Genomic DNA, 23,347 nt, shown 5'->3' on the forward strand with positions numbered 1-23,347 from the left:
CTGTGTGTGACCAGTGTGTTTAGTGTGTGACCAGTGTGTTTAGTGTACTATGTGTGACCAGTGTGTTTAGTGTACTGTGTGTGACCAGTGTGTTTAGTGTACTATGTATTACCAGTGTGTTTAGTGTACTATGTGTGACCAGTGTGTTTAGTGTACTATGTATGTTTAGTGTACTATGTATTACCAGTGTGTTTAGTGTACTGTGTATTACCAGTGTGTTTAGTGTACTATGTGTGACCAGTATGTTTAGTGTACTATGTGTGACCAGTGTGTTTAGTGTACTATGTGTGACCAGTGTGTTTAGTGTACTGTGTGTGACCAGTGTGTTTAGTGTACTGTGTGTGACCAGTGTGTTTAGTGTACTATGTGTGACCAGTGTGTTTAGTGTACTGTGTGTTTAGTGTACTGTGTGTTTAGTGTACTATGTGTGACCAGTGTGTTTAGTGTACTGTGTGTTTAGTGTACTATGTGTGACCAGTGTGTTTAGTGTACTATGTGTGACCAGTGTGTTTAGTGTACTATGTGTGACCAGTGTGTTTAGTGTACTATGTGTGACCAGTGTGTTTAGTGTACTATGTGTGACCAGTGTGTTTAGTGTACTATGTATGTTTAGTGTACTATGTATTACCAGTGTGTTTAGTGTACTGTGTATTACCAGTGTGTTTAGTGTACTATGTGTGACCAGTATGTTTAGTGTACTATGTGTGACCAGTGTGTTTAGTGTACTGTGTGCGACCAGTGTGTTTAGTGTACTGTGTGTGACCAGTGTGTTTAGTGTACTATGTGTGACCAGTGTGTTTAGTGTACTGTGTGTTTAGTGTACTGTGTGTTTAGTGTACTATGTGTGACCAGTGTGTTTAGTGTACTGTGTGTTTAGTGTACTATGTGTGACCAGTGTGTTTAGTGTACTGTGTGTTTAGTGTACTATGTGTGACCAGTGTGTTTAGTGTACTATGTGTGACCAGTGTGTTTAGTGTACTGTACTATGTGTGACCATTGTGTTTAGTGTACTATGTGTGACCAGTGTGTTTAGTGTACTGTGTGTGACCAGTGTGTTTAGTGTACTATGTGTGACCAGTGTGTTTAGTGTACTGTGTGTTTAGTGTACTATGTGTGACCAGTGTGTTTAGTGTACTATGTGTGACCAGTGTGTTTAGTGTACTGTACTATGTGTGACCAGTGTGTTTAGTGTACTATGTGTGACCAGTGTGTTTAGTGTACTGTGTGTGACCAGTGTGTTTAGTGTACTATGTGTGACCAGTGTGTTTAGTGTACTATGTGTGTTTAGTGTACTATGTGTGACCAGTGTGTTTAGTGTACTATGTGTGTTTAGTGTACTATGTGTGACCGGTGTGTTTAGTGTACTATGTGTGACCGGTGTGTTTAGTGTACTATGTGTGACCAGTGTGTTTAGTGTACTATGTGCGTACAGTGTGTTTAGTGTACTGTGTATGACATGTTATTTGTATATACATGCCGGTTTGTTTGGCCAGCTCTGTAGGCCTAGTAGTGAGTCATGTGTTTAGTGTGTAAAATGGGTGAATTACGTTGGGTTTGTGGTATTGAGATCACAGTTCCCTTGGAAAATGTGTTGCACATCAAGATGACCCCTGAGTATGTGCTTCTTTTTGGTGGAGAGGGAGAGAGAGAGAGAGAGAGAGAGAGAGAGAGAGAAGGAGAGAAAAAAAGAGAGAGAGAGAAAGAGAGGAAAAAAAAGAGAGAGCGAGAAAGAGAGAGAGGGGGGATGTGTGTTTTTCTCTCTCTCAGTGGTATTGGCCAGTGTCGTGTGAAGTCTCTGTCTCTCCCCCTTTCTGTCTCTTTTCCCTCGCTCTTTCAGTGCTACTGGACTGTCTGCTACTGTCCTGCAAAGCATCAAGGCTTTCATCGCTCTCCAAGGACATGGATCTCACCACGTCCCTCTGTCCCGCCCTGCATCAGTCTGTCTGCGCTCTGATTTGTGCTGGCCTGTTGAGCAGCTAGTGGCTCCTTTCCTGTCTGTGGATTCATTAGGTTCTGGACCTGTTCCACCCTCTCCCCCCTGGGAACCAGAAAGGCTTCTGCTCGGCTCCCACTTCTGCTAGTCCTCAGCATTCCACACACTGTCATGTCTTTGGGAATTCTTCTCCTTATATTTCTCCCCTTTCCAATCATCTGCCCCTGGTCCCAGTTCCCACCATTTTTCTCATGTACGCAGTCGTCCCCTTATTCATCACAGTCAGTGAATTCATCACTGTCTATAGAACGTTTTTCAGCCACTGCAGCCACTGTTCCACTGGAGGAAAACAGACCCATACAGAGACACAGACAGGGACACAGACAGGAAGACACAGACAGGGACACAGACAGGAAGACACAGATAGGTAGACACAGAGAGGGACACAGACAGGAAGACACAGACAGGAAGACACAGACAGGGACACAGAGAGGGACACAGACAGGAAGAAACAGACAGGAAGACACAGACAGGAAGACACAGACAGGGACACAGAGAGGGACACAGACAGGGACATATACACAAAGACACAGACAGGGACACAGACAGGAAGACACAGATAGGTAGACACAGACAGGGACACAGACAGGAGGACACAGACAGGAAGATCACAGACAGGAGGACACAGACATGAAGACACAGACAGGAGGACACAGACAGGAGGACCAAGACAGGGACACAGACAGGGACACAGACGGGAAGACACAGACAGGAAGACACAGACAGGAGGACACAGACAGGAAGACACAGACAGGAGGACACAGACAGGGACACAGAGAGGGACACAGACAGGAAGACACAGACAGGAGGACACAGACATGAAGACACAGACAGGAGGACACAGACAGGAGGACCATTACAGAGACACAGACAGGGACACAGACAGGGACACAGACAGAAAGACACAGACAGTGACACAGACAGGAAGACACAGACAGGAGGACACAGACAGGAAGACACAGACAGGAGGACACAGACAGGGACACAGAGAGGGACACAGACAGGAAGACACAGACAGGAGGACACAGACAGGAGGACCATTACAGAGACACAGACAGGGACACAGACAGGGACACAGACAGGAAGACACAGACAGGGACACAGAAAGAAAGACAAAGACAGTGACACAGGCAGGAAGACACAGACAGGAGGACACAGACAGGAGGACACAGACAGGGACACAGAGAGGGACACAGACAGGGAACCAGACAGGGACACAGACAGGGAACCAGACAGGGACACAGACAGGGACACAGACAGGTAGACACAGACAGGGACACAGACAGGAAGAAACAGACAGGAAGACACAGACAGGGACACAGACAGAAAGACACAGACAGTGACACAGACAGGAAGACACAGACAGGAAGACACAGACAGGAGGACACAGACAGGAGGACACAGACAGGAAGACACCGACAGGAGGACACAGACAGGGACATAGACAGGAAGACACATACAGGGACACAGACAGGGACACAGACAGGAGGACACAGACAGGGACACAGACAGGAAGACACAGACATGGACACAGACAGGGACACAGACATGGACACAGAGAGAGACACAGACAGGGACACAGACAGGGACACAGACAGGAAGACACAGACAGGAAGACACAGAGAGACACGTACCACATGATCATGCCCACCATCTTCATGATGATCTCATTGAGGATGTTGAAGAACTCTGACATGAGCTTCCCCTTCTCACCCATCTTCCCCATGCACATTCCAAATGTGATGAAGAACCCAATTAAACCTTCAGAAAACATAATTACAACATTAAATCATCTGTTCATAAATAACCAATGTGCTCCCTCAACATGAATGAATACCTGATGAATATAACTAAACCAATGAAACAAAAGGAAATAGACATAATAGTATACCGTCAAATCAACAGAAAGAGAGTTGAACCGAACAGGACATTGTTGCCCCCTCAGTGAATAGAGAGGAAAGAACCATGGCATTCTCTCACCCAGAACATTCATGCCCCATTTGAACTCCAGTTTCTTCTTGCTGACTATGACAGGTTCTGTCTGGTTCGGGAGCATCACTGACACTTTCTTTGCTACTGTTTGAACCTGAAGAGAGAGAGAGTGAGAGGTGGGGTGGAGAGGGGGGTGGAGAATCGAGAGTGAGAGAGAGAGAGGTGGGGTGGAGAGAGGGTGGAGAATAGAGAGAGAGTGAGAGGTGGGGTGGAGAGGGGGGTGGAGAATCGAGAGTGAGAGAGAGAGAGGTGGGGGGGAGAGAGGGGGGGAGAATAGAGAGAAAGACAGAGAGGTAGGGTGGAGAATAGAGAGAAAGAGAGAGAGGTGGGGTTGAGAGGGGGTGGAGAATAGAGAGAGAGTGAGAGGTGGGGTGGAGAGGGGGGTGGAGAATAGAGAGAGAGCGAGAGGTGGGGTGGAGAATCGAGAGTGAGAGAGAGGTGGGGTGGAGAGAGGGGTGGAGAATAGCAAGAAAGAGAGAGAGGTGGGGTGGAGAGAGGGGTGGAGAATAGAGAGAAAGAGAGAGCGGTGGGATGGAGAATAGAGAGAACGAGAGAGAGGTGGGGTGGAGAGGGGGGTGGAGAATAGCGAGAAAGAGAGAGAGGTGGGGTGGAGAGGGGGGTGGGGAATAGAGAGAAAGAGAGAGAGGTGGGGTGGAGAGAGGGGTGGAGAATAGAGAGAAAGAGAGCGAGGTGGGGTGGAGAGGGGGGTGGAGAATAGAGAGAGAGAGAGGTGGGGTGGAGAGAGGGGTGGAGAATAGAGAGAGAGAGAGGTGGGGTGGAGAGGGGGTGGAGAATAGAGAGAGAGAGAGGTGGGGTGGAGAATAGAGAGAGAGAGAGGTGGGGTGGAGAGAGGGGTGGAGAATAGAGAGAGAGAGAGGTGGGGTGGAGAGAGGGGTGGAGAATAGAGAGAGAGAGAGGTGGGGTGGAGAGAGGGGTGGAGAATAGAGAGAAAGAGAGAGAGGTGGGGTGGATAGGGGGTGGAGAATAGAGAGAAAGAGAGAGAGGTGGGGTGGAGAGGGGGTGGAGAATAGAGAGAAAGAGAGAGAGGTGGGGTGGAGAATAGAGAGAAAGAGAGAGAGGTGGTGTGGAGAGGGGGGTGGAGAATAGAGAGAAAGAGAGAGAGGTGGGGAGGAGAGGGGGGTGGGGAATAGAGAGAAAGAGAGAGAGGTGGGGTGGAGAGGGGGGTGGGGAATAGAGAGAAAGAGAGAGAGGTGGGGTGGAGATTGGGGTGAAGAATAGAGAGAGAGCGAGAGGTGGGGTGGAGAATAGAGAGAGAGAGGTGCGGTGGAGAGGGGGGTGGAGAATAGAGAGAAAGAGAGAGAGGTGGGGTGGAGAGGGGGGGAGAATAGAGAGAAAGAGAGAGAGAGGTGGGGTGGAGAGAGGGGTGGAGAATAGAGAGAAAGAGAGAGAGGTGGGGTGGAGAGGGGGGTGGAGAATAGAGAGAGAGCGAGAGGTGGGGTGGAGAATAGAGAGAGAGAGAGGTGCGGTGGAGAGAGGGGTGGAGAATAGAGAGAGAGAGAGGTGGGGTGGAGAGAGGGGTGGAGAATAGAGAGAAAGAGAGAGAGGTGGGGTGGATAGGGGGTGGAGAATAGAGAGAAAGAGAGAGAGAGGTGGGGTGGAGAGGGGGGTGGAGAATAGAGAGAAAGAGAGAAAGAGAGAGAGAGGTGGGGTGGTGAGGGGGGTGGGGAATAGAGAGAAAGAGAGAGAGGTGGGGTGGAGAGGGGGGTGGAGAATAGAGAGAAAGAGAGAGAGGGGGGTGGGATGGAGAGGGGGGTGGAGAATAGAGAGAAAGAGAGAGATGTGGGGTGGAGAGGGGGGTGGAGAATAGAGAGAAAGAGAGAGATGTGGGGTGGAGAGGGGGTGGAGAATAGAGAGAAAGCGAGAGAGAGAGAGAGGTGGGGTGGAGAGGGGGTGGAGAATAGAGAGAAAGAGAGAGAGAGAGTGAGAGGTAGGGTGGAGAGGGGGGTGGAGAATAGAGAGAGAGAGAGAGCAACCACCAGAAAGATGAGCGAGATGTTTATGCAGACAGGAGAAGGGTGAGGGAGAGAGAGAGGGAGAGAGAGGGAGAGAGAAGAGGAAATATGGAAAAGAGGGCTGGGGATCGTCATGCAATTTCTTGGCTGATCTGCAAAAGCAATTACAATATCAATTAATCTCTGACGAAGACAAACGCAGTGACAGCACACAACGAGAGAAAGGATCCTTATAAGCCCAGGGCTGAACAGCACACACACACACATGCACACGCACACACACTCACAAGCACACAAGCACATACACATACACATACACACATACACATACACATACACATACACATACACAAACACATACACATACACATACACATACACATACACATACACATATACACATACACATACACATATACACACACACACATACACACACACACACACACACGCACACACACACACATACACATACACATACACATACACATACACATACACATACACATACACATACACACACACATACACACACACACACACATACACATACACATACACATACACACACACACACATACACATACACAGTCACACTAGGCAGATGCCTTACTGTAGCAAATGAAGACAACCCAATGGCGCTGTAAAGAGATTAGCACCAACAGAAGGTCTGACCCTCACCCAGTCTAACACAGAGTATTTCCAATCATTCAGACACACACGCATGAAAGAGAGAGAGAGTGAGAGAGATAAGGAGAGAGAGAGAATGAGAGAGATAAGGAGAGAGAGAGAATGAGAGCGATAAGGAGAGAGAGAGAATGAGAGCGATAAGGAGAGAGAGAGAATGAGAGAGATAAGGAGAGAGAGAGAGTGAGAGAGATAAGGAGAGAGAGAGAATGAGAGAGATAAGGAGAGAGAGAGAATGAGAGCGATAAGGAGAGAGAGAGAGAATGAGAGAGATAAGGAGAGAGAGAGAATGAGAGCGACAAGGAGAGAGAGAATGAGAGAGATAAGGAGAGAGAGAGAGAATGAGAGAGATAAGGAGAGAGAGAGAATGAGAGAGATAAGGAGAGAGAGAGAATGAGAGCGATAAGGAGAGAGAGAATGAGAGAGATAAGGAGAGAGAGAGAGAATGAGAGAGATAAGGAGAGAGAGAGAGAATGAGAGCGATAAGGAGAGAGAGAGAAAAAACACAGGATTTGGACAAAAGAAGGCAACTGCTGCGACATGATTGAGGCCTGGATTATCGCTTAAAAATGATCCGCCTGCTTGGATTAACAGCAATCATATCTGCCAGGCAGCGTTGCTTTGTAAATCACACAGTCTTGTCCTGCCCTATCCTGTCCTGTAGTCTCTTGTCCTCTCCTGTTCTGTCCTGTGGTCAGCCACCTAGGTACAGGATCATGTCCCCTTGATGCTAGGACAGTAGAGTCCCGGCTCATCTTCCAAAAATGTCTGAAACCCTACCTCTTCAAAGAGTATCTTAAATCTTCGCCCCTAAAAACTAAAAATTCAAACCTGCACTTGTCTCTTCCTACTAGCACTCTTTGCTGATAACTTCTCCAGAGGAAAAATGTTCTCTTTAAGACTACGATATGTGGTTGTCTCACTTAGCTATCTTAAGCGAAACACATTAACTGTAAATCGCGCTGGATAACAGCCTCTGATAAATTCCTAAAATGTCAAGTGAAAATGTCAACACAAGAACAGCTATTGGTCAATTCAAGGGGAAAGATGTTCACAGGGAGACATCTAATGTCCAATGCAACAACAAAAGCTTGGAATAAAGAGAGGGAATTAGGATCTGCACAGCTAACACCACTCACATGTGTTGTTCTGCAAAGTCGTCATTTTCTGGGAAATGGAAGGATCATAACATGGAACGCCTGGGACTATAAGGTTCTAGCTGCATTTCTGTCAAAATGTTCTCTATACAGTACTGTAAATACCCCAATTCATGTTGTTCTGTTCAATGTTCTCTGCCTATATAGTACTGTAAATACCCCAATTCATGTTGTTCTGTTCAATGTTCTCTGCCTATATAGTACTGTAAATACCCCAATTCGTGTTGTTCTGTTCAATGTTCTCTGCCTATATAGTACTGTAAATACCCCAATTCATGTTGTTCTGTTCAATGTTCTCTACCTATATAGTACTAATGTCTTCTCTACTCCAAAGCAAAACTCTACTTCCGTGATGACATAAGCCATTCCTTTTTATGAACTAGTCTGTGTATATACAGTCCCTTCCAAAGTATTGGCTCCCCTTAACTTCTTCCACATTTTGTTGTGTTACAGCTGGAATTTAAAATGGATTAAATAGAGATTTTTGGTCACTGGCCTACAAACAATACCCCATAATGTCAAAGTGGATTTATATTTGAGGAATTTTTACATATTAATTACAAATGAAAAGCTGAAATGTGTTGAGTCAATAAGTATTCAACCCCTCAAGCCTAAATAAATAAAAAAGTCAACATTTGCTTAATATGTCAAACAATGGACTCAGATTCAACCACAAAGATCAGGTTTTCCAATGCCTCGCAAAGAGGGGCGCCTATTTAAAACAGTTACAGAGTTTATGAGCTGTGATAGGAGAACACTGAGGATGGATCAACGACATTGTAGTTACACCACAATACTATCCTAATCAACAGAGAGAAAAGAAGGAAGCCTGTACAGAATACAAATATTCCAAAATATGCATCCTGTTTGCAGTAAGGCACTAAAGTAAAACTACAAAAACGTGTGGCAAAGAAATTACCTTTATGTCCAGAATACAAAGTTTTATGTTTGGGGAAAATCCAACAGAACACATCACTGAGTATCACTCGTATTTTCAAGCATGGCGGTGGCTGCATCATGTTATGGGTATGCTTGTGATCGGCAATGACCTTTTTTAGGGTAAAAAGAAACGGAATAGAGTTAAGCACAGGCAAAATCCTACAGGATAACCTGGTTCAGTCTGCTTTCCAACAGACACTGGGAGACAAATTCACCTTTCAGCAGGGCAATAACCTAAAACACAAGGCCAAATTAACACTGGAGTTGCTTACCAAGATGACGTTGAATGTTCCTGAGTGGCCTAGTTATATTTTTGACAGAGCTTGAAGAATTTTAAAAATAATAATGTGCAAATATTGTACAATCCAAAGCTCTTACAGACTTACCCAGAAAGACTCAGACCTGTAATCGCTGCCAAAGGTGACTCTAACATGTAATGGGGTTGAGTACTTTTCTAATCAAGATATATTACTGTTTTGTTTTTCACAAATATTTGACAAATGTTAGAATTGTTCTTCCAGTTTGACATTACAGAGTATTTAGTGTAGATCGTTGACAAAAAAGACAATGAAATCCATTTGAATCCCACTTTTTAACACAACAAAATGTGGGGAAAGTAAAGGGGTGTAATACTTTCTGAATGCTCTGTAACAATCAATTGCGAATTGGACACAATTGCCCCATAAACCACGCATTCCCAATGCTGGTCATTAAAGTCAGGCTTTGATAGGGTCCAAATCTCACAATAACAACTGAACATCCATTGTTTGATGGGGTCAGGGTTTAGTTCTGCGTCTGGGTCCAGTTCTAGTTCTGGGTCTGGGTCCTACCTGTTGGAAGCAGGCCTGCACCAGGTTTTCAGGGAACAGGTTCCTGATGAGGTCCAGGAAGGCGTCCAGACTGCTGACCTCCTGGTTCTTGGGGGCCGTGTCCTGCTCCTGACTGCTCCTGAGTTTGGGGTTTCCCGGGTGGATCCCCAGGACCAGGATGACCCCCAGGATGGCAGCTATGACCGTGGTGGACATGTAGTAGACCATGGCCCTGGAGCCCATCCTCCCACTGGAACGAGCATCCAGACCAGCCAGACCTGGGAGGGAGAGAGACAGGCTGATGAGCAGGGCACCTTCCACCTGAATATGTGTGTGTGTGTGTGTGTGTGTGTGTGTGTGTGTGTGTGTGTGTGTGTGTGTGTGTGTGTGTGTGTGTGTGTGTGTGTGTGTGTGTGTGGATGTGTTTAACTATTCTTGTGGGAACCAGAAGTCCCAACAGGAGTAGTAAACAAATACAAATTTGACCACCTGGGGACATTCTGTTAGTCCGCACGAGGATTTCTAGGGGGTTTAGGGTTAAGGTTAGAATTAGTGCTACGGTTAGAATTACATTAAGGATTTGGGGCTAGGGTTAGTTTTAGGGTTAGAATTAGGAGTTAGGGTAAGGTTTAACATTAAGGTTTTTGGGTTAAGGTTAGGGTTATGGTTATGGTTAAGGTTAGGGTTATGGTTAAGGTTAGGGTTATGGTTAGGGTAAGGGTAAGAGTACTGGTTAGGGTTAGGGTTAGGTTTAGGTTTAGGGTTAGGGGTTAAGGAAAATAGGATTCTGAATGGGACGGAATTGTGTGTCCCCACAAGGTTAGCTGTATAAGACTGTTTGTGTGTGTGTGTGTGTGTGTGTGTGTGTGTGTGTGTGTGTGTATTACAACAGTGTACCTGTGATGAGGCTGGAAATGATGAGGGGCAAGATGAGCATCTTCAGCATCCTCATGAGGATGTCTCCAGGAAAGGACACCAGCATCAGGGTGTTGGGGTCTGTAATAGAAACATACCGCAGCAGCATCCCAAACAGCGACCCCGCTATTACACCTGTTACAGTTCACAGAGGAGAGGAGTAAGCACAACAGCCACGCAATGGTTTCCTCTGTCACCCTTACAGCTTCCGTGAGAGCGCAGAGAGAAGAGATTCCAGTGAAACGCTTCAGAAGAGCATTTCGAGAGGGTTTATAATCACAGCGTCTGACTCATTGGATTTCATTTCCATTCCAGGGGGATTTACAGTAAGTACACTAGTGCCAACAAGAAGTGATGTGTACAGTGCATTACGAAAGTATTCAGACCCCTTGACCTTTTCCACAATTTGTTGCGTTACAGCCTTTTTCTAAAATGGATTAAAAATAAAAATCCTCATTAATCTACACACAAAACCCCATAATGACAAAGCGAAAACTAGATTGGAGTCCAACTGTGGTAAATTCAATTGATTGGATATGATTTGGAAAGGCACACACCTGTCTATATAAGGTCCCACAGTTGACAGTACATGTCAGAGTGTAAACCAAGCCATGAGGTTGAAGGAATTTTCCGTAGAGCTCCGAGACAGGACAGTGTCGAGGCACAGATCTGGGGAAGGGTACCAATTTATTTTGCAGCTTTGAAGGTCCCCAAGACCACAGTGGCTTCCATCATTCTTAAATGGAAGAAGTTTGGAACCACTAAGACTCTTCCTAGAGCTGTCCATCTGGCCAAACTGAGCAATCGGGGGAGAAGGGCCTTGGTCAGAGAGGTGACCAAGAACCCGATGGTCACTCTGACAGAGCTCCAGAGTTCCTCTGTGGAGATGGGAGAACCTTCCAGAACGACAACCATCTCTGCAGCACTCCACCAATCAGGCCTTTATGGTAGACTGGCCAGACGGAAGCCACTCCTCAGTAAAAGGCACATGACAGACTGCTTGGAGTTTGCCAAAAGGTACCTAAAGGACTCTCAGACCATAAGAAACAAGATGGTCTGGTCAGATTAAACCAAGATTGAACCATTTGGCCTGAATGCCAAGCGTCACGTCTGGAGGAAACCTGGCACCATCCCTACTGTGAAGCATTGTGGTGGCAGCATCATGCAGTGGGGATGTTTTTCAGCGGCAGGGACTGGGAGACTAGTCAGGAATGAGGGAAAGATGAACGGAGCAAAGTACAGAAAGATCCTTGATGAAAACCTGTTCCAGAGCACTCAGGACCTCAGACTGGGGCGAAGGTTTACCTTTCAACAGGACAACAACCCTAAGCACACAGCCAAGACAACGCACTAGTGGCTTTGAGACACGTTTCTGAATGTCCTTGAGTGGCCCAGCCAGAGCCCGGACTTGAACCCGACTGAACATCTCTAGGGAGACCTGAAAATTGCCGCTACCATCCAACCTGACAGAACATGAGGATCTGCAGAGAAGAATGGGAGAAACTTCCCAAATACAGGTGTGCAAAGCTTAGCGTCATACCAAAGAAGACTCAAGGCTGTAATCGCTGCCAAAGGTGCCTCAACAACGTACTGAGTATAGTACCTGAATACTTATGTAAATGTGATATTTCAATTGTTTTGTTTTTATACATTTGCAATAATGTCTAAAAATGTGTTTTTGCTTTGTCATTATGGAGTTTTATGTGTATATTGATGAGAAAAATATATAATTTTGATCAATTTTAACTTAACAAAATGTGGGAAAAATGTAAGGGGTCTTTATACTTTCCGAATGCACTGTATGTACTAACTATGTTCTTGATAAGTAACTACGGTGAAGAAAACTTAGAGAGAAGTGCCATGTGTGTAAAATGTGTGTGAGAAAGCTGTAAAAAAATAAGAGAGAAAGTTTGTTATTGTCGTCCGAAGAGGGGGATGGGCTAATAAAACATTTAATAAAATGTTTATATATAAAAAATAGTGCGCTAGCGCAGGTAATACAGAAAGCTGAAATGCAGCGTAACACTTTATAACCACTGAAAGAGATGAAATAATTGATTTCCTGACAGTTGACCACCATGAAGTGAGGTAGGCACCTACCCAGTATAGTAAGGACGAGCAGTGAGTTTCGGATGAGGAAGCCACAGTAGGTTCCCAAGAAACTATTGGGAAGTTTGGGTTCCAACAAGTCCAACACTCCAGCTCCAACAATGGGTGGCAGTGCCTCATCATAATGGGCCTTGTTAGACTGGTGGACTGGCTGCTGATTCGTCATCCTGTCTGTGGTAGAGAGGGAGACAGTGAGAGAGGGAGGTGTACTGTGACAACACATCTGCCTGGTCAGAAAACAGCCCCATGCCTCTTCCTCTGGTGTAAGCATCACAGTGGCTCCCCTTAGCCTTTCTATTGGCTTGGGGAAACGTACACCATATTGTTGTCTTACACCTGGTTCCTTGAGATCTGCAAAGACAGAGGGGGAAGAGGCGAGGAGTTGTTTTCAGACCAGTTTAACACCATCACCATACCAAGGAAAGACCAAAACCGTTGGGTGCTGTTGACTAAGATGAGTAACATAGATCTGACAGATCAGTCAGGTTAAGGTCTGATAAATGTCATTACATTGAGAAGGAATGTACCCACAACCTGAATAATACAGGATATGGAGGTGGAGAAAGATGGATGGAAAACAGTTGGGAGAGAGACGGAGAGAGACGGAGAGAGACGGAGAGAGACGAGGAGAGACGGAGAGAGACGGAGAGAGACGGAGAGAGACGGAGAGAGACAGAGAGAGACGGAGACAGAGAGAGACAGAGAGACGGAGAGAGACAGAGAGAGACGGAGACAGAGAGAGACGGAGACAGAGAGAGACGGAGAGAGACAGAGAGACGGAGAGAGACGGGGAGAGACGGAGAGAGACGGAGAGAGACGGGGAGAGACGGAGAGAGACGGAGGGAGACGGAGAGAGACGGAGAGAGACGGAGACAGAGAGAGACGGAGAGAGACAGAGAGACGGAGAGAGACGGGGAGAGACGGAGAGAGACGGGGAGAGACGGAGAGAGATGGAGGGAGACGGAGAGAGACGGAGAGAGACGGAGACAGAGAGAGACGGAGAGAGACGGAGAGAGACGGAGAGAGACGGAGAGAGACAGAGAGAGATGGAGACAGAGAGAGATGGAGAGAGACGGAGAGAGACAGAGAGAGATGGAGACAGAGAGAGACGGAGAGAGACGGAGAGAGACGGAGAGAGACAGAGAGAGACGGAGAGAGACAGAGAAAGACGGAGGGAGACGGAGTAAGAAAGCACTCTGACAATCATCTGAGAGTCATGTCATGGGAATGATCAACGATAATCTGACAATGTGAGTGATGGTGCACAATTCTATTCAAGTCAACCAGAGAATCACTGAAGTCACCCCCACATCACAATCTAAACCAAACCCCCCCACTTCTGCCAGAGAAGGAACATCCATCCTAACATCAGATATCAGACTAGACAGGTTCAAACATCGTCAAAACAATAGGTGGACATGCAATCCAAATAAGACCTTTACATAAAAGCACCAATATTATGTAAGCAATGTACATCTGATCAGGTTTGATACATTATAATAATATTCAACTAATAACAACTCAGTCTGCCTAGTCTGTCTGTTCCAGTGTTCCAATGCTGTGACCAGCAGCACCAGCTCCAACAGAGTGTAGAGAGGGATGATGAATCCCACTCCCACCAGAGATAAACACATCTGGAGAGCAACATGGCGGTGTGTGAAGTCAGCGTCAGGAACCTGAGTGGCACATTTACAAACAGACAGCCTCCGCTGGACAATCGCACATGATTATAATTCATCAGCCATGCAGATGATGGCATTTCTGCATAAGGAAGAATAGAGAAAACACTCACCAAAATGCACGTAGACCATTCTAGTCTAACCTCCTTCTATTCCCTCTCTCCTTCCTTCTTTACCTCCTCCACTCTCTATGGACCTCACCCTTTGACCTCACTTCTCTCCATCATGCTCTGTCCCTGCTCTGTTCATCAGCTTGTCTTCATCTGTCGTTTAAAGTCCAACAACAGTTGCTGCCCGGGCATAAAGAGGGATTGCCAGCAAATGCAACAAAAACAAATGGGGGGAGGGGAATATTTTGCCAAGTTTCGATAGCAGACCGATATAATCCCTTGTGAACTGTGCGGTGGGGGGAAGGGGAGGGGCGGAGGGGGATCCCTGTTTCTGTTACTGTACCAATCCTCTTTACAAAATTAATTTCATTCTTAACATTAAGAACAATGTTTACAAACATCCAGGAGACTATGTACTGTACTCCAATTGCCCAGCAGTCCTACTGTTGGAGTGTGAGTCAGAAACCCCACCATGATCTGATGAACTGTAGAATCACTGTACTATCAGAAATGCACAGAGTAGACCAATGAACACACAGAGTGTTTATGTGCATCCCAAATAGCAATCTTTTCTTTATATAGTGTAGAGCCAGACCCATAGGGCTCTGGCCAAAAGTAGTGCACTATAAAGGGAAAGGGTGCCATTTGGGACACAGACCTCATTGCCAATACTTTGTTCAGTAGGATGGCAGTGCCAAGTCTACAGCCCAGGTCTACAGCTCTTAGGATGGGTATTAAGACCTTGGAGGAGGTCAGACAGAGGGCCCGACTCCATAGAATGACATATACAGTAGGAATTGAATAAGATCTCTATGCCTGACCCACTGTCCTACCAAACGTCAGGATGCATCCTGCATCATGTAATGAGGATATATCCTGAAGATTGAACAGTGCATAAATTGCAGTGACATGCTCAATGACCTGTAGCCTGCTGTAGCCGTGTTGCAAATCCATTTTCTTCCCTAGACTAAGGGATTATTTTCCATCTCTAGGAAATGTAGGAATGGCCTGAACAGTGGGCTCAAACAGACCAACACGGAAGAAAGTCCACATGTAGCTCTGGACCGCAGCTAGCCTCCAACAGACTGAAAGGGAAGACAGTTCACATGTATCCCTGGACCAGAGCTAGTCTCCAACAGACTGACAGAGAAGATAGTCCACATGTAGCCCTGGACCAGAGCTAGCCTCCAACAGACTGACAGAGAAGATAGTCCACATGTAGCCCTGGACCAGAGCTAGCCTGCAACAGACTGAAAGGGAAGACAGTCCACATGTATCCCTGGACCAGAGCTAGCCTCCAATAGACTGACAGAGAAGATAGTCCACATGTAGCCCTGGAACAGAGCTAGTCTCCAACAGACTGACAGGAAAGAATAGTCCACATGTATCCCTGGACCGCAGCTAGCCTCCAATAGACTGACAGAGAAGATAGTCCACATGTATCCCTGGACCAGAGCTAGTCTCCAACAGACTGACAGGAAAGAATAGTCCACATGTATCCCTGGACCAGAGCTAGCCTCCAATAGACTGACAGAGAAGATAGTCCACATGTATCCCTGGACCAGAGCTAGTCTCCAACAGACTGACAGGAAAGAATAGTCCACATGTATCCCTGGACCAGAGCTAGCCTCCAATAGACTGACAGAGAAGATAGTCCACATGTATCCCTGGACCAGAGCTAGTCTCCAACAGACTGACAGGAAAGAATAGTCCACATGTATCCCTGGACCAGAGCTAGCCTCCAATAGACTGACAGAGAAGATAGTCCACATGTAGCCCTGGACCAGAGCTAGCCTCCCATAGACTGACAGAGAAGATAGTCCACATGTAGCCCTGGACCAGAGCTAGCCTCCAATAGACTGACAGAGAAGATAGTCCACATGTAGCCCTGGACCAGAGCTAGCCATAGGGACTTGTCGTATTAGTTTATGTTACATCATATCACAGATGAGTAATGTGCTTAGTTATATGTTCATCATAATCTCAGCACCCAGAACAGTATCTTGAATGCAGGCTTGCTAGCTATATGATTGCCAATCTTTTACAAGATACTATATACATAAAAGCAGACAGTCAATGGGTGTACACTGTTAAGTCAGAGCCCTTACAGTAAATCCAGGATTTGGTCAAACATGACAGAGATATTACAACCTTGGCAGGTAGGTTCAAAAGTAGGTTCAAATGAATACTGTAGCTTTCTCTGAGAAGAAAGCTACAGTATTCCTCAGGAAAAGGCTTTAGGGAAGCACTCAGAACAGAAACGTGTTAGAAATGAACATAAAGCACCAGGGATGAAGGAGGATACTTCAAAGACAGCAAGTCTCAACGGGAGGAGGAAGCTGTAATCCTTACTGGCAGGGGTGTTACTGGCAGTGGTGATTTTCTTTACGTGTCGTGCCATGTTGAGCTCTCCTGGATCAGCAAGAAGACCAGAGTGATACTAGTTCCATGCATCCAGATTCCAGAGATACTCACATCCCCTGAATGGTCATGCCAGTCTAGTCAGGACAGCTAATCTCTCTCTCTTCTCTCTCTCTTAGGAGGAGAGACTTACATCACCATAGTATGTAATCCATTATCGCTGAGCTATCAATGCACATATTAACACTGGATCTGAAAACAAACTACCTATGTTATGATCTCTCTCACAATCAGCATCAGTATCACTATCAGCATCACGATCACTATCAATATGACTATCACTTTCACTATGATGATCAGCATCTATCACTGTCACTGTCACTATGATGATCAGTATCTATCACTGTCACTGTCACTACAACGATCAGCATCTATCACTGTCACTGGCACTATTACGATCAGAATCTATCACTGTCACTGTCACTATGATGATCAGTATCTATCACTGTCACTGTCACTATGATGATCAGCATCTATCACTGTCACTGTCACTATTACAATCAGCATCTATCACTGTCACTATGACAATCAGCATCTATCACTGTCACTATTATGATCAGCATCTATCACTTTCACTGTCACTATGATGATCAGCATCTATCACTGTCACTGTCACTATGATGATCAGCATCTATCACTGTCACTGTCACTATGATGATCAGTATCTATCACTGTCACTGTCACTACAACGATCAGCATCTATCACTGTCACTGGCACTATTACGATCAGAATCTATCACTGTCACTGTCACTATGATGATCAGTATCTATCACTGTCACTGTCACTATGATGATCAGCATCTATCACTGTCACTGTCACTATTACAATCAGCATCTATCACTGTCACTATGACAATCAGCATCTATCACTGTCACTATTATGATCAGCATCTATCACTTTCACTGTCACTATGATGATCAGCATCTATCATGGTCACTATGACGATCAGAATCTATCACTGTCACTGTCACTATGATGAACAGTATCTATCACTGTCACTGTCAGTATTACGATCAGCATCTATCACTGTCACTGTCACTATTACGATCAGTATCTATCATGGTCACTATGACGATCAGAATCTATCACTGTCACTGTCACTATGATGAACAGTATCTATCACTGTCACTGTCAGTATTACGATCAGCATCTATCACTGTCACTGTCACTATTACGATCAGCATCTATCACTGTCACTGTCACTATGATGATCAGCATCTATCACTGTCACTGTCACTGTCACTGTCACTATGATGATCAGTATCTATCACTGTCACTATGATGATCAGTATCTATCACTGTCACTATGATGATCAGCATATATCACTGTCACTGTCACTATGATGATCAGCATCTATCACTGTCACTGTCACTATGATGATCAGTATCTATCACTGTCACTATGATGATCAGCATCTATCACTGTCACTATGATGATCAGCATCTATCACTGTCACTGTCACTATGATGATCAGCATCTATCACTGTCACTGTCACTATGATGATCAGCATCTATCACTGTCACTATGATGATCAGCATCTATCACTGTCACTGTCACTATGATGATCAGCATCTATCACTGTCACTGTCACTATGATGATCAGTATCTATCACTGTCACTATGAAGATCAGTATCTATCACTGTCACTATGATGATCAGTATCTATCACTGTCACTGTCACTATGATGATCAGCATCTATCACTGTCACTATGATGATCAGTATCTATCACTGTCACTGTCACTATGATGATCAGCATATATCACTGTCACTGTCACTATTACAATCAGCATCTATCACTGTCACTATGACAATCAGCATCTATCACTGTCACTATTACGATCAGTATCTATCACTGTCACTGTCACTGTCACTATGATGATCAGCATCTATCACTGTCACTGTCACTATGATGATCAGTATCTATCACTGTCACTATGATGATCAGCATCTATCACTGTCACTGTCACTATGATGATCAGTATCTATCACTGTCACTATGATGATCAGCATCTATCACTGTCACTGTCACTATGATGATCAGTATCTATTACTGTCACTATGATGATCAGCATCTATCACTGTCACTGTCACTATGATGATGAGCATCTATCACTGTCACTGTCACTATGATGATCAGCATCTATCACTGTCACTGTCACTATGATGATCAGCATCTATCACTGTCACTGTCACTATGATGATCAGCATCTATCACTGTCACTGTCACTATGATGATCAGCATTTATCACTGTCACTGTCACTATGATGATCAGCATCTATCACTATCACTGTCACTATGATGATCAGTCACTATGACGATCAGCATCTATCACTGTCACTATGATGATCAGTATCTATCACTGTCACTGTCAATATGATGATCAGCATCTATCATAGTCACTGTCACTATTACAATCAGCATCTATCACTGTCACTATGACAATCCGCATCTATCACTGTCACTGTCACTGTCACTATGATGATCAGCATCTATCACTGTCACTGTCACTATGATGATCAGCATCTATCACTGTCACTGTCACTATGATGATCAATATCTATCACTGTCACTATGATGATCAGCATCTATCACTGTCACTGTCACTATGATGATCAGTATCTATCACTGTCACTATGATGATCAGCATCTATCACTGTCACTGTCACTATGATGATCAATATCTATCACTGTCACTATGATGATCAGCATCTATCACTGTCACTGTCACTATGATGATCAGTATCTATCACTGTCACTATGATGATCAGCATCTATCACTGTCACTGTCACTATGATGATGAGCATCTATCACTGTTACTGTCACTATGATGATCAGTATCTATCACTGTCACTGTCACTATGATGATCAGCATCTATCACTGTCACTGTCACTATTACGATCAGCATCTATCACTGTCACTATGACAATCAGCATCTATCACTGTCACTATTACGATCAGCATCTATCACTGTCACTGTCACTATTACGATCAGTATCTATCACTATCACTGTCACTATTACGATCAGTATCTATCACTGTCAATATTACGATCAGCATCTATCACTGTCACTGTCACTATGATGATCAGCATCTATCACTGTCACTGTCACTGTCACTGTCACTATGATGATCAGTATCTATCACTGTCACTATGATGATCAGTATCTATCACTGTCACTATGATGATCAGCATATATCACTGTCACTGTCACTATGATGATCAGCATCTATCACTGTCACTGTCACTATGATGATCAGTATCTATCACTGTCACTATGATGATCAGCATCTATCACTGTCACTATGATGATCAGCATCTATCACTGTCACTGTCACTATGATGATCAGCATCTATCACTGTCACTGTCACTATGATGATCAGCATCTATCACTGTCACTATGATGATCAGCATCTATCACTGTCACTGTCACTATGATGATCAGCATCTATCACTGTCACTGTCACTATGATGATCAGTATCTATCACTGTCACTATGAAGATCAGTATCTATCACTGTCACTGTCACTATGATGATCAGTATCTATCACTGTCACTGTCACTATGACGATCAGCATCTATCACTGTCACTATGATGATCAGTATCTATCACTGTCACTGTCACTATGATGATCAGCATATATCACTGTCACTGTCACTATTACAATCAGCATCTATCACTGTCACTATGACAATCAGCATCTATCACTGTCACTATTACGATCAGTATCTATCACTGTCACTGTCACTGTCACTATGATGATCAGCATCTATCACTGTCACTGTCACTATGATGATCAGTATCTATCACTGTCACTATGATGATCAGCATCTATCACTGTCACTGTCACTATGATGATCAGTATCTATCACTGTCACTATGATGATCAGCATCTATCACTGTCACTGTCACTATGATGATCAGTATCTATTACTGTCACTATGATGATCAGCATCTATCACTGTCACTGTCACTATGATGATGAGCATCTATCACTGTCACTGTCACTATGATGATCAGCATCTATCACTGTCACTGTCACTATGATTATCAGCATCTATCACTGTCACTGTCACTATGATGATCAGCATCTATCACTGTCACTGTCACTATGATGATCAGCATTTATCACTGTCACTGTCACTATGATGATCAGCATCTATCACTATCACTGTCACTATGATGATCAGTCACTATGACGATCAGCATCTATCACTGTCACTATGATGATCAGTATCTATCACTGTCACTGTCAATATGATGATCAGCATCTATCATAGTCACTGTCACTATTACAATCAGCATCTATCACTGTCACTATGACAATCCGCATCTATCACTGTCACTGTCACTGTCACTATGATGATCAGCATCTATCACTGTCACTGTCACTATGATGATCAGCATCTATCACTGTCACTGTCACTATGATGATCAATATCTATCACTGTCACTATGATGATCAGCATCTATCACTGTCACTGTCACTATGATGATCAGTATCTATCACTGTCACTATGATGATCAGCATCTATCACTGTCACTGTCACTATGATGATCAATATCTATCACTGTCACTATGATGATCAGCATCTATCACTGTCACTGTCACTATGATGATCAGCATCTATCACTGTCACTATGATGATCAGCATCTATCACTGTCACTGTCACTATGATGATGAGCATCTATCACTGTTACTGTCACTATGATGATCAGTATCTATCACTGTCACTGTCACTATGATGATCAGCATCTATCACTGTCACTGTCACTATTACGATCAGCATCTATCACTGTCACTATGACAATCAGCATCTATCACTGTCACTATTACGATCAGCATCTATCACTGTCACTGTCACTATTACGATCAGTATCTATCACTATCACTGTCACTATTACGATCAGTATCTATCACTGTCAATATTACGATCAGCATCTATCACTGTCACTGTCACTCCCTGCCTATAGACAGAGACTAAAACAGGAAGCTCCCACTCTCAGGTCTGGTCAATGCTGGTCTGACCAATCTGTTTCCACGCTTCAAGACTGCTTTGATCACGTGGATTGGGATATGTTCCGCATTGCGTCAAACAACAACATTGACGAATACGCTGATTCGGTGAGCGAGCGGACCAGGATGTCTTGCTTCGCCGATCAAGTGCATCGGCGATGTTGTACCCACAGCAACTATTAAAACATTCCCAAACCAGAAACCGTGGATTGATGGCAGCATTCCCGCGAAACTGAAAGCGTGAACCACTACTTTTCACCAGGGCAAGGTGACCGGAAACATGACCGAATACAAACAGTGTAGCTATTCCCTCCGCAAGGCAATCAAACAAGCTAAGCGTCAGTATAGAGACAAAGTAGAGTCGCAATTCAATGGCTCAGACACAAGAGGTATGTGGCAGGGTCTACAGTCAACCACAGATTACAAAAAGAAAACCAGCCCCGTCGGTCGCGGACCAGGATGTCTTGCTCCCAGACAACATCTTTGCTCGCTTTGAGGACAATACAGTGCCACTGACACGGCCCACTACCAAAAACCTGCAGACTCTCCTTCACTGCAGCCGACGTGAGTAAAACATTTAAACGTGTTAACCCTCGCAAGGCTGCAGGCCCAGACAGCATCCCCAGCCGCATCCTCAGAGCATACACAGACCATCTGGCTGGTGTGTTTACGGACATATTCAATCAATCCTTATCCCAGTCTGCTGTTCCCACATGCTTCAAGAGGGCCACCATTGTTCCTGTTCCCAAGAAAGCTAAGGTAACTGAGCTAAACGACTACCGCCCCGTAGCACTCACTTCCGTCATCATGAAGTGCTTTGAGAGACTAGTCAAGGACCATATCACCTCCACCCTACCTGACACCCTAGACCCACTCCAATTTGCTTACCGCCCCAATAGGTCAACAGATGACGCAATCGCAACCACACTGCACACTGCCCTAACCCATCTGGACAAGAGGAATACCTATGTGAGAATGCTGTTCATCGACTACAGCTCAGCATTTAACACCATAGTGCCCTCCAAGCTCGTCATCAAGCTCGAGACCCTGGGTCTCGACCCCGCCCTGTGCAACTGGGTACTGGACTTCCTGACGGGCCGCCCCCAGGTGGTGAGGGTAGGTATCAACATCTCCACCCCGCTGATCCTCAACACTGGGGCCCTACAAGGGTGTGTTCTGAGCCCTCTCCTGTACTCCTTGTTCACCCACGACTGCATGGCCATGCACGCCTCCAACTCAATCATCAAGTTTGCAGATGACACTACAGTGGTAGGCTTGATTACCAACAACGACGAGACGGCCTACAGGGAGAAGGTGAGGGCCCTCGGAGTGTGGTGTCAGGAAAATAACTTCACACTCAACGTCAACAAAACAAAGGAGATGATCATGGACTTCAGGAAACAGCAGAGGGAGCACCCCCCTTTCCACATCGACGGGACAGTAGTGGAGAGGGTAGTAAGTTTTAAGTTCCTCGGCGTACACATCACGGACAAACTGAGTTGGTCCACCCACACAGACAGCATGGTGAAGAAGGCGC

The 23,347-nt window shown here is 45.1% G+C and overlaps 1 protein-coding gene across 2 annotated transcripts in view; it reads right to left on the bottom strand.

The window, feature by feature from the left end:
• Window positions 1-23,347, bottom strand: part of LOC110486646 (excitatory amino acid transporter 2) — a 41,676-nt gene that overhangs the window by 11,796 nt on the left and 6,533 nt on the right. Inside the window, exons 1-6 of one of the 2 annotated variants that reach the window (XM_036941348.2) lie at window positions 14,367-14,518; window positions 12,566-12,745; window positions 10,448-10,600; window positions 9,572-9,828; window positions 3,974-4,079; window positions 3,628-3,754 (exon numbers count right to left, since the gene is read on the bottom strand). In XM_036941348.2, coding sequence (XP_036797243.2) covers window positions 3,628-3,754; window positions 3,974-4,079; window positions 9,572-9,828; window positions 10,448-10,600; window positions 12,566-12,745; window positions 14,367-14,385 — 842 coding nt within the window. In that variant the 5' untranslated portion in view covers window positions 14,386-14,518. Of the gene's footprint in view, window positions 1-3,627; window positions 3,755-3,973; window positions 4,080-9,571; window positions 9,829-10,447; window positions 10,601-12,565; window positions 12,746-14,366; window positions 14,519-23,347 lie in introns of those variants that run through there. The other variant, XM_090196887.1, reaches the window with a different exon arrangement.

The sequence above is a fragment of the Oncorhynchus mykiss genome, chromosome 13, assembly GCF_057628025.1.
Source record: "Oncorhynchus mykiss isolate SJ-2025 chromosome 13, ASM5762802v1, whole genome shotgun sequence".
NCBI classification, from domain to species: Eukaryota; Metazoa; Chordata; class Actinopteri; order Salmoniformes; family Salmonidae; genus Oncorhynchus; species Oncorhynchus mykiss.